A 13,497-nucleotide genomic window follows, 5' to 3' on the forward strand; every position below is an offset into this window, starting at 1 on the left:
ATTTTTACAAGTGGAAAAAAAATTACAATAAATATTTTTCCATTTTTTTTTGTTTGTAGTGCATTAAAGGAATCTGGTTATGAAAGCGATTCAACATTAATATTTCGTCGACGTGAGGACGTCAATTCCTTGAGTCCTTTGAGTCCCTTGGAGCAGAGATTGGCTTATAAAACAGTACAAAAAGGTGGTGACGTACCACTTCATGGTTTTCGGAAAGCTGCACCAGAACGTCCCAAAGGTAAGTTCACGAATTTTTAATAAAATTCACTTTTTATTTTGGGTACACAATTTTTTTAGAAAATATTTTCCATTCTCCTGTTTTTGTTTTATTAAAACACAAGTTCACAAAAAATTTTAATTATCTCTTTTTCTTTTGTTTTATAAATATAATAAAATTTTCGGTGTAATAATTACTAATCAGGCATGTTAGTAATATAAAAGGAAGGATATACGCTGCGACCTGATCAGCATGAAAATTTTATTTATTTCCAGAAGAAATTAGATAGAAGGCTTCTTAAGCATTTTTGATCGTATTGCAGAATTTTAAATTTTCGTTTTAATTTAAATTAGCATTGTGCATGTTATTTTTAGTTTTTTAGTTCTATTTCTTCGGTTTAATTATTATTGTAGGGGTTTTGAATTATCAAGTTTCTCAAGAACTTTCTTTTCGGCTTTTGCTAATGTTTTTGAAATATTTAATTTAATGTTTATTTTTCTACATGATTCAATTTTTAATATTTTTTTTATTTGTTGATAATTAACCATACATTTTACGATAATATTCATTCACTGTCGATTTCATAAAGAGAATGCAAAAGTGAGAAGTTAGTGAGCGGAGGTTGGGAGAAGCGGCTCCCCACTATGCGAGGCATGTGTGTCAGGGAGGGGGAAAGGTTGGGCATGCGCAGTAAGGAGGCTCGCCTAGTCTCGAGTTTGCTAGCTTCTCACTCGCGCAGTTTTTTTTTAAATTATTTATTCAATGCACAAAAGCTTTTTTGGTTCATTGTAAAATCTCAACGAACGCCTTTACATTTACACCCGTCACTGTCTTCAACGTCTGTCGATATTGGTATGCATTTTTTTCAATTTTTCTCTTTTTTCTTCACACATCTCGTGCACAAAATGAAGAGGATTTCAATCTAGCCAAAAATAAACAAAAAAAAACAATGGCACGCTGAATTTTTAAAGTGATCACTCACGGCTTTCTACTCTGGTAAAAGGGAAATTTAGGAGAAATTCATGATTAACAGGCAAACATCATAAAACTCTCTGTCCACAGACGACACTGAGATCGAGTATTTCCCTATTTCGCCAACTTTGACGCGGATTCGAGTTCATCGAAAAAATCCCGCTTTTCTACTTTCAAAGTCGTCTATGACGTTTGCTCGTTACAAGAGGACAGCTCCTTCTATGGCGACCAATTCTATTAAAAAATCCACTTCCGAAACCCATTCTTTGGACGGAAAGCAATCAATAAGATTACCCCAAGTGTCATCGATTCAACCACCATCACCGCCAAGAAGACAATCTTCGAGAAACAATCGAACACTTAAATTTTATTCAAAAATTTCCACCTCTCAAACACCAAAACGACACGAGCAGTGCTTCACTGTTGATAAAGTTTCTAGCATACGATTTTTACGCGAAAAACTCAACAGTAATTTGGAAAAACATAAAAAAGATCGGGAGGAGGCACAGAAAGTACGTTCAGTTAGACCTGCTTCAACAAGTCCTTGTTCTAGAATCGCTGATTCCAAAAAAGTCCAGACTGTTACTCGCAGTCTTGATAGATTTCGTTCCCGAGAATCGTCCTCCCCTTGCAGGGAACCGCAAGAAAAACTTTTTCTACCAAACAAAATTTACCCGGTGGCAAAAAGCACTAAGACAACAACTTGTCATCATAACGGAACAAAATATTTAGTTCCCCTAAAAAAGGAAGTTCGACGAACGAAAAAAGAGCAGGACGAATCCTGCAAAAGACTCAGTAGATCTACTGCCGATTTGTCTGATTTGAAAAAACCGCTAGTGAAAAAGAATTACTTCAAAGAAAGTTTGACGGAAATCCAAAAAAGCCAGAGAATTTCAAAATATTGTTCCCACGACGGCAAAAGAGATATTTCACGCGATCAACGCTACTCGAAGGAATATTCGAAACAAATTATCACTAAGGAGCAAAATCTAAAAAACCCCATCAGGTCCAAACATCCAACTACCACTAGAGATCTCTTACGCAAAATCCCTCCAATTGTCACCAAAACATCGACAGCGACACCAAAACCAAAAATCAAACAATCTGGAAAAATTTTACAAAAGTCCCAAGAGAGTCTCAATTCAAAATTATCGACCCCAGTAACGTCTCCTTTATCCACTCGTAGAAACCCAACAGAAACGGAAACAAAACACCCCACGAGGGAAATTACACCCAGTGAAACTCCGCGTAGAAAAAAATTCCGCGACAAAAATCAAAAACCCCTCACAGTACTGATAAATCCCAACGAGAAATTGACAAAAAGTATGAAACAGGAAAAATCGAAGAAGGAATCGATGCAAATTACAAAGAGCAAAAAATCAAGAAAGAATGGTTCTAATGAGGAAATTCCAACCCTAACTGTAGATCAGATAAGGAAACATCAGGAAGCCACGAGAACTGATACATTCTTCCGAAGTCTCTTTCTTCGCGATTTATCACCAACCCCATCGCAGACGAGCACCTTGAGACGAACAGCAGTACAGGAGAAGGCGCGCATCTTCCAAGAAGTCCAACCAGATTGTTTCAAATCCGAACCATCGCTTAGATCATTAAATATCTACTTATCCAACAAGCGACCAGTGTCCAATTCAAGATTCAAGAATTGGGAACGCGAAAGTCAGTCATCTAGGTGCTCGAGTCCCAGGGGTGGTGTTTCCTGGACTGGTCGATCAATTTTCCAGAAGATTAGAAAATTTGACAGTTTAGGTCCTGAGGAATTTGGATCTTCAGCATCGTTGCGAGGCAGAAGTCCCGATTTAATGCCGGACATAAAGGAGAGGAGTTTAAGTGAACCACCTTTAAGAAGTTTACGACAAAACGAACAGATCTCCAATTCCCTATCGCCCTCTTCCCGAAGAATTCGTAATTTAAAACAAGATTCCGATAGTGTGAGAAAAATTAAAGCACGCAGTGCCAGTGATGCTGAGGATCCTAAAAAACTTGTCTTCAGTTCCAATTTCTCTCTGACAAGGAGTAGTAGTTCCCTGAATACTCTAACGACTGATCGGGAAGATTATCAGCAATACATTCTCGAGATGCTTCACTGTAGGAAGAAATCTAATCGTTACAAGGATTTATACGACTTTTATTCCAGTTTAGAGAAAATGGGTGAATTGGAGAAAACGACATCGACTGGTGATCTTAGACCACGAATGAAAAACGAGGAGATTATTGATTATGATAGATGGAAGGAGGTGCGTTCGAAAGAAAAGGCCCATCAGGAATTAAAGATACTTTACCGAAAATTAAGTAACGTGCAAAAGGAAAAGGATTTCGTGTACAGTACCAAAGATGTCGATAGATACAAATGGAGAGGGGATTCTGGTCTCCGATTAAAGGAGAGATCTGTCGAGAACATAAGGGAACAATTTAAGAAATTGGCTAACGAAGAAAGCGAATTGGAAGCATCCAGACAGAGGGAAATTGCATCCAAGAAGGATGTCTACAAACCACTTTGGAGAGGGAATTCGGTCGTTAATGTCGCGAACTCAATGGACAAAAAAGACACCGATAAAATTGAAGGCGACAAAACGAGCGTCTCGTGCACACTTCAGAAAAGTCTCGGTGGGAGTAAAAAGTTTTGGAGCAGCCTCTCAATAGAGCAGGTCAATACCCTAAAGAATCAATTGAACGAAATTTACGGCAGTGATAATCCGAAAAGCAAAATTCAAACAAAATCCCCCAAAGAGAAGATTTTTCCAGAGGAGAGAAAATTTGAAATTGTTGTTCCTCCAGAGACGGAAACAATAGAGAAGAAACTTCACGTAAGATGTCATTCGATGATTGTCGATAAAGAGGAATCAACTTCTCCTAAAAAGAGAAGTGATTCCATAAGTCGTGTTCGTAGTCTGGAGAGATCTCAATCAGATCGTGTAACACCGTCATCATTATCCGAGTTGGAGAAAAAGCGTCTCTCCCTCACATTGAGCAAAGAGGTGTTGAATAAAGTACAGAAACGTTCAATCAGTCCAAAAGAAACTCGAGGAGCTATCGCAGTTGCTTCATCAAAGAAACCGAAACCAAAAAACGAATATCTTGTGGTATTGACACCAACTAATGACACCAACAATAAACGAGTGGAAAACGTTCTTGATGAATGGTCCAAGAGGACTCCAATACTAGCAGTAAATGTAGCCGATTCCCTTAAAGTCCTTCCATCCGGTAGTGAATTCGACAGTGCAAGTTCGGACACATCCGTAAGAACAGTTGTTCCAAAAATTGAATCCGAACAACAAGTACCGCGAAAAGTGGAATTTTTCGAGAACATCAGCGAAAAAACAGAGACAAAACTATCATCATCGCAAAGTTATGCCGATTTAAAGGAACTGTTTGGCGAAATTGAAAGCGCCAGATATGCGACTGTCGATGAAATTCGATCACATAGGGGGATCGCTATCAGAGGAAGAAGTCCATCCGCTTCGCCTGACAGTAACACGCGACAATTGCACGCTTGTTTAAGAGACCGTGAACATGATAGACCACGCAGTGTCAGTCCATGTCGAGCTGGCACATCGACCACCTCATCCTGTAGTCTCGAGAGTCTTTGGCTTAGAAGCACATCACCCGATCCAGAGAGATATTGGCGATCCTATCTAAAACTCGTTCGTAACGGTTCAGTACGTCGACTACGCGATAAATTCGAAAGTCTCGAGGATCTTCGTGATTGTCGCGACAAACTTGTCCTGACAAAACGCTATCAAAGTGATCCTGAATTGGCACGCAATCTATTAAAGAAATCATTTATAAAACCACAGGAAATATCCGATGTTGCATGGCTGAGACGGAAGTATGAACCAGTGAGAGGAAGAGCAAGACGTCGCGGTTATTCGCCACCAATACCACGTGTTCCATTACGACTCGAGGATTTATCAATGCCCCACATTAATGTCATCAGTAAAATGGCTGAACTCAAGGATTCATCAAAAATTATCACCAGTAATTCCATTGCTCGCAAGGAGGAGACAATGGAACTAAAGGCAAAACGTCCCGTTTGTAGGGTGAGGGAGAAATTTGAAAAAACCCCAAAATCTGATAAAACATCATTATTAGGTGAAATGTTCACTTCGACACCAAGTGTTCATGAGTTGAGGGACATTGCACCGTATTTAGCCGGTAGGTGGGTGGCACACAAATTTCCCAATCGACGCGATAATGCCAGATCATTATCATCGCCACCTGAACTCGAAACAAATGACCGAGGTCCAAATAAGGAGGAAGGATTCTCCGATGGTAGTTCAATAACACCACCTAGAAGACGTAAGAAATTCGAGAAACCAAGAGCCACATCTTCATCGCCAGTCAGACCCAGGACACCCGTCTCAATTTTAAAACACTCACAAGACGATGTTTTTGCTAATCAACCATTTGATCCAAGTAAACATCGACCTAGATACAGATATCAGCCACCACCTCCGCCACCCTCACCAACATTTCGACGAGAATCACGACCATGGTGGCCACCCTTACCAACATACACTGCAAGACCTACAGTTACATTTGAAGGTCCATCATCATTTTTGTAAAGTAGACGCTTATTTTTCTTCATTATGTTTTCTAAATAATCATGATTAGAAAAAAAAAATTATTGTGTGTCAACGATTATGGGGTAATTATAAAACATAGAATATTTAAAACCCAATGTTTTTAATTAAAAAAAAAGATTCGAATTTTAAAAAAAGTTAAGCAACGCCAATATCGATAGAAGGTAGAAGAGTTGCGCCACGAAAGGAAGTTGAATACAAGTGTAAAAAAAATGCTTCCATTATCAACGATTTGTGCTAGAAAAGCTACTTATTATTTTCGTTTTTTTCGCTCATCCATAGAGTACTCGATCGCACCACCACCACCACCGCCCAAAGCCCAGCACTACAGAAGCGATTTCCAAGGTAATGTCATCTTTATTGTCAAGCATTTAATTTTCATTTTTCATTCACATTTTTCGTCAGTTATCATTAATTTTTGTTATCATTATTACTGCTCTTGCTGAAACATTAAATGATTTTTTTCAGTTACAACCGTAAAAATAGTTCAATTATTCATAGATGCAGATTGCACGTAAATTGCGAGTTGAATAAAAAATTTTTCGTTTTAGTTTTTTTAATTTAAGAAATATTTTTGAAAAATTGCAGCAGCTGCAAGCTTGCAACAACCTCGGAGTAAATTTTTTCAGATTAAGGGCAAGATCTTTTTTTTTCTTTGATAGTTGATTGTTTAGCTTGTTGGTTAGGGTCTTTGGTTAGCATCCGACAAACTCGGGTTTAATTCCAAGACCCCTGTAATTTTTTTAAAAATATTTCTCATGAATATTTAGTTCCAAGTCGCAAGGTTTGTTGCAAGCTTTTGTGCTATTGAAATTGTTGTGATTGAACTTTAATTGCAGTTGCTATGCTGTTATGTAATTATGTTAAACAATTATGTAACAAAATTGTAACATTATGTTATGTTACAGTTATATATTACATATAAATGTCATGTAAAGGTTACAAAACTGTTAGAAAAAAATTACATAACTGTTACAAAACTGTTTTATCACTGTTATGTAACTGGTATAAATCTGTAACAGTAATGTTACATTACAATAACAATCATGTTGCTTAACTAATCATAAAGTTACTTAAGCTACAAAACTGTTACATAACTGTAACATTAATGTTACATAACTTATATTAATGTTACAAAACAGTAACAATAATGTTACAGTAAAGTTACTTAAGTCACATATCTGTTACAACACTGTTATAATATTGTTACATAACTGTTACAAAACTTTTACATAATTGTTGTAAAAATGTTAAGAACTATTACAAAACTGTTACAAAACTATAACAGTAATGTTACATTACAATAACTATCGTGTTGACTAATTAATAATAAAGTTACTTTAGCTACAAAACTGTTACATAACTGTTGCATAACTTTACAAAACTATTATATTAATGTTACAAAACTGTAACAATAATGTTACTAATGTAACACTAAAGTCACTAATGTAACTATAAAGTTACAAATGTAACAATAAAGTTACTTTAGCTACAAAACTATGACATAACTGTTACAAAACTGTTATATTAACGTTATATAAATGTAAATTTAATGTTCCAAAACTGTAACAATAATGTTACAAAACTGTGACAAAACTGTTACATAAATGTTATATTAATGTGACATAACTGTTATTTTAATGTTATATAACTGTTATATTAATGTTACAAAACTCTAACAATAATGTTACAGTAAAGTTACTTAAGTCATACAACTGTTACAAAACTTTTACATAATTTTTACAAAACTGTTACAAAACTGTTACATTACAATAACTATCGTGTTGCCAAATTAATAATAAAGTTACTTTAGATACAAAACTATTACATAACTGTTGCATAACTTTACAAAACAGTTACATAACTGTGATATTAATGTTACAAAATTATTAAAAACTGTAACAGTAATGTTACATTATAATAACTGTCGTGTTGCCTAATGAATGATAAAGTTACTTTAGCTACAAAACTGTTACATAACTAGTGCATAACTTTACAAAACAGTTACATAACTGTTATATTAATGTTACAAAACTAACAATAATGTTAACAATAAAGTTACTTTAGCTACAAAACTGTCACATAACTGTTACAAAACTGTTACATTAATGTTACAAAACTGTGATAATAATTTTAACAATAAAGTTACTAAAGCTACAAAACTTTAACATAATTGTTACAAAACTGTTAAAAACTGTTACAAAACTTTTTTATTACTGTTATGTTACAGTTACAAAACTGTAACAGTAATGTTACATTACAATAACAATCGTGTTGTTTAACTTATAATAAAGCTACTTAAGCTAGAAAACTGTTTCAAAAATGTTAAATAACCGTTGTATTAATGTTACAAAACTTAAATGTTTCGTAAAGTTTCTTAAGCCACATAGCTGTTACAAAACTGTAACATAACTATTACATAATAATTATCCCAAATAATTTATAATTTTTTCTATATTATTTAAACAATTGTTTCATAATTTTTTTCTATAATCAGATAATGTTCTTTTTTAAGTATGTCGCATGCAAAATGAAAACTATCTATACATATATGTAAATATTTCTCTATACAAGAATTTTTTTAGTAGTACATAAAATTTAATTGCACGCAATAAATGGAGCATTTTGTTGAAAGTGAAAACAATTTTTATCTAAAAATTATTCACTTTCATTTTTAATGTAGAAAAATGTTTAAATATTTTAAAGAGAATATTGACGAGTTAACATTTTTGCTTTACATAAAAAAAAATCTAAATGCTATAAATAAAATATTTATAGTAACAAATGAAAAAAAAAGTTACCATTCCCAACAGTGAAAATTAGAAGAAAACAATAAAAATTCTGAAGTCCCTCGTTTCGTGTTTTGTTCAACAAATTTTAAAAACGTTCATCCACTTCATGTCTTGCATATAATAATATATATGGTCAATTGCAAAAGGGGAATTATATGGTTTTTTTTCATAGTATATGTTTGTAATAGATAATAATAGGCCTCGAAGCAACATACTTGAGCCGCATATAATTGTCAATATTCGCATGTTTCTGTGCACGTAAATGTATATTGAGAAAAAAAAACAATAATACGTGATTAACAAATAAAAAAAAGGTCAAGCAGCTTCTTTCCATCGATCAAGTTTTATCGAATTATTTCTGATGCATTGAATTGATTAATAATTTTCATTGCGAATCAACGCCAATTTCAATGATATTTAAAATGAAAATTCTAATTTTCGGAAATTTTTATTTTTAAAAATTTTAGTTTCATAAAATTTTTATTTTTAAACTTTGAATTTCGTAAAATTTAAATTTTAAAAATTTATATTCGCAAAATGTGAATTTCGATAAAATATTTATCGATATTTTCCATTCTTGTTTCTTTGAATAAATTTTAAATGAAGAAATTTAACGAAAATATATCAATTTTAATTAAAAATAATAATAGATTTACCTGATGTATAAAAAAATTTCCCATCAGTTTTAACGATATTATTGACATATTTTTTCTATAAATGTATTTTCATTTAATTTACAATTGACACAATAAGAGTCATTCATACATAAAAAATAAATGTGATCTCATCTTAAATAAATTGAAGGAAGAAGAGATAAATTCAATAAGATAACAATATTAAGGAAACATTAAACTCACTGTCATTTTAAAATTAGAATTGTATTTTTGTATTTATATTCGTATTGATTTATTTTATTTTTAATTATTTCTTAATTTTTTTCTATTGAATATTTCTTTTAAGTTTTTATTTTAATTTTAAAGTAATTTTAAGAAAAAAGTTGTAATTTATAATTATAATAATTTGAAATTATATTCTTCAAAGTTTTTATAACGAAATATAGTAAAATTTATTTTTTATAATTAAATAAATAATTATAATAATTTATTTTTGATATTATTTAGAAATAAGGAAAGGAGATTTTTTTAGCAAAACTTAAAAAAAATTGGTATTTTATTTTTGAAAATTTAAAAACAAAAGAATACGAATTTTGTTATTTTACTATGTCAATATTTTCATAATAAAAAAATTGACTTAAGGTACAATAGACGAATTTTATATTTGAGACCCTTTTCGTCGCGCCGGAAGCAATGAGAACAAGGCGATCATTCAAGGCTGAAGATTGAACCGCTTCTTAACATAAATTAACCTCCGTTTTAAATCAACGTGACCTTTTATTAAATGGTCCTTCTTCATGAGAAAAAAGAAACTTTTTAGAACTGCTTTTTTCTTTATTAAAAAATCGTCTGAAAAAAATTTTTAAATTAATTTTAAATCAATTTAAATTTAATTAAAAATTAATTTTACTTACAATTTTAAATAACAATTTTCCATCTTTTAATATAGAAATTATAAAAAAAATAAATAAAACAGAAGTATAAATTTTCAAAAATTATTTATTATTGCAAAATTAAATGCAAGTAAAAAAGTTCCATAAAATAAGAATAAATTTTTAAATTCAAATCTAAATATTTTTTTATACATCAAAACATTTTTATTTCTCGTAATTTCAAACAAGAATGCGTTTACGAAATCTGATATTAGTTTTGTTTAATTTTAATGATCTGGTAAAAATAATTCGAAACAGCAAAAAAAAGACACTTTTGACAAAGGAAAAATTTAATTAAAGAGATAATTTTTTTTTTTACTTTACTTATCACATAGTGAATTGTACAGACAATTTATAAATGACAAAGATATTTTTTAAAAATTTGGATTTTATTTTCCCAAAAAAAAATAATAGTTTCGCTAGGTATTCATTTTTGTAATCACTCCCGCTATCTAATCGAAAAATGATAACGCATCAGATTGTCAATACATAGAGTTGGAATTTGAAGAAAACAGATCATCAGAAAATTGTCTTGAGAAGCTATAGTCAAACAAACGAAAAGACCTTGATGAAAAATAAAAAATAAATATTAAATGTTTACATTTTTTTTTACGTAAATACGATTAAAGTAATTTTTCTCTAACATTAAAAGTATATTAGTTTTGATAATTTTTTTTTATCTTATATATCGAAATAGTATTTCAAAGTTATTTAGAAATAATTTAGAATCTATAGATATCTATTATATTATTTATTATATATGCTGTCTCTGGTTGAAAATACAATAGAATTTTGAATTCGAATAATAAATCAATAAAAACTGTCCGAAAATGATTGATTTAAAATTTTTTTTGACTTTGTTAATATTAGAATTAACAATAAAATTTTTTTTTCTTTTAATATAACTGAAAGCATGTACAAATTTATCAGGACAAACTTGGACAGCAGACAGTTAAAATTTCTTTTATAATTATTCAAAACAGTTTATAATGGAAGCGATGCATTTACTTTAAAATATTTTAAAGTACTTTGAAATACTTTAAGTTACTAAAAAATACTTTAAGTTACTTAAAATATTTTGAAATTCTTTGAAATACTTTATTTAATATTAATTATAATATCTATTAATAATGTGAATTCCTTTTAAACACTTTGAATTACTTCGAAATACTTCGAGATACTATATTAAAAACTTTAAATTTCTTTAAGGTAATTTAAATTACTTAAAATAATTTAAAATTCTTTGAAATACTTTAAAATACTTAAACTTACTATAAAATTCTCTAAATTACTCTGAAGTTCTTTGAAAAAATTAAAAATAACATAAATTATTTAAAAATACTCTAAATTACTTTGAAATACTTTTACATATTTTAATTATAATATTTACAAATACTGTAAATTACATTAAACCACTTTAAATTACTTTTCTATACCTTAAATTACTTTGAAATGCCATAGATTACTTTAAAATGACTTAAATTACTTTAAAATATCTCTAATTGCTTTGAAATTATTCTCATTATTTTGAAATGGCTTAAAGAACTTTAAAATACCTCTAATTGCTTTGGAACTAAATTAATTACTTTGAAATACCTCAAATCTGTTTGAAATACCTCTCAATACTTTGAATAAAAATTGCTTTGAAATCCTTTAAATTATTTCAAAATACCTCTAATTTCTTTTGAGTTTGAAGTAACTCAAATTACTTTTAAATACTTTAAATTACTATTAAGTAGTTTAGAATAATTTAAATTACTATAAAGTACTTTAAAATACTTTGAAATACCATAGATTACTTTGAAATATTTTAAATTACTTAAAAGTAAATACATTCAATTACTTTGAAATATCCCTAATTACTTTTAAAAAATACCTTTAATTATTTTGAAATACGTCAAATTACTTTGAAATACATTAAATTACTTTCAAATGCATTCAATTACTTTGAAATACATTAAATTACCAGGAAATGCCTTAAATTTATAAATTAAATTACTTTCGAATACTTTGAATTACTTTGAAATGCCTTAAATTGCTTTGAAACTAATCTAATTACTTCGAAATACTTCAATTTGTTTTAAATACCTTTAATTACTTTTGAGTTTTAAATAACTGAAATTACTTTGAAATATACTGTAAATTACAATGAGCATGAAATAATTTAAAATACTTTAAAGTACTTTGAAATACCACAGATTACTTTTAAAATATCTTAAATTAATTAAAAGTACCTTTGAAATGCCACTAATTACTTTGAAATGCCACTAATAACTTTGAAATACCTCAAATTATTTTGATATGACTTACATTACCTTGAAATAATATCAAATTAATTATAAATAATTCAAATTTTTTTTAAATGACTTCAATTACTTTAAAATACGTTAAATTACTTTGAAATGACATAAATTACTTTGAAATACTGCTAAATACTTACAGGAATTTCAAAGAAATTTGAGTTACTTCAAATTAGTTTTAGATATTTCAAAGTAATTAAGGCCATACAAAGTAACTTAACATATTTTAAACGAATTAGAAATAGTTCAAAGTAATTTAATAATTTTCAAAAAAATTTGACGTATTTAAAAAAAATTGAGGTAATTGAAAGTATTTAGGGGTATTTCAAACAAATTTGAGGTATTTAAAAGGAATTTGGAATTTCAAAGTAAATAGAGATTTTTCAAAGAAATTTGAGGTATTAGGAAGTAATTTAAGACATTTCCAAGTAATATTTAACTTATTTCGAAGTAATTAAAAGTATTTTAAAGTAATTTTAGACATTTCAAAGTAATTTAAGGTATTTTAAAGTAATTAGAGTTTAAAATATTTCAAAGTAATCTGTGGTATTTCAAAGTATTTTAAAGTACTTTACAGTAATTTACATTATTTTAAATTACTTAATAGTTATTAAAAGTATTTAAAAGTAATTTGAGTAACTTTAAACTCAAAAGTGATTATAGGTATTTCAAACAAATTTGAGGTATGTACTTCAACGTAATTAGATGAATTTTAAAGTAATTAGAAGTATTTCAAAGTAATTAATTTAATTTCAAAGCAATTAGATGTATTTTAAAGTACTTTAAGACATTTCAAATTCATTTGTGGTATTTCAAAGTAATTTGTGGTATTTTAAAGTAGTTAGATGCATTTCAAAACAATTAGAGGTACTTTTGAGTAATTTAAAATATTTCAAAGTAATCTGTGGTATTTGAAAGTATTTTAAAGTACTTTATTGTAATTTACATTATTTTAAACTACCTGATAGTAATTAAAAGTATTTCAAACAAATTTGAAGTTCTTCAATGTAATTATATGAATTTCAAAGTAATTAGTAGTATTTTAAAGTAATTAATTTAATTTCAAACC

The 13,497-nt window shown here is 29.5% G+C and overlaps 1 protein-coding gene across 1 annotated transcript in view; it reads left to right on the plus strand.

Moving 5' to 3' along the window:
- LOC122505799 overlaps positions 1–13,497 on the plus strand; it is an 81,887-nt gene that overhangs the window by 43,425 nt on the left and 24,965 nt on the right. The window contains exons 15-17 of the mRNA XM_043617640.1: positions 60–238; positions 1,265–5,768; positions 6,073–6,135. Coding sequence (XP_043473575.1) covers positions 60–238; positions 1,265–5,768; positions 6,073–6,135 — 4,746 coding nt within the window. The remainder of the gene's footprint in view (positions 1–59; positions 239–1,264; positions 5,769–6,072; positions 6,136–13,497) is intronic.

Source organism: Leptopilina heterotoma, unplaced genomic scaffold (assembly GCF_015476425.1).
Source record: "Leptopilina heterotoma isolate Lh14 unplaced genomic scaffold, ASM1547642v1 Lhet_369, whole genome shotgun sequence".
Lineage (NCBI taxonomy): Eukaryota > Metazoa > Arthropoda > Insecta > Hymenoptera > Figitidae > Leptopilina > Leptopilina heterotoma.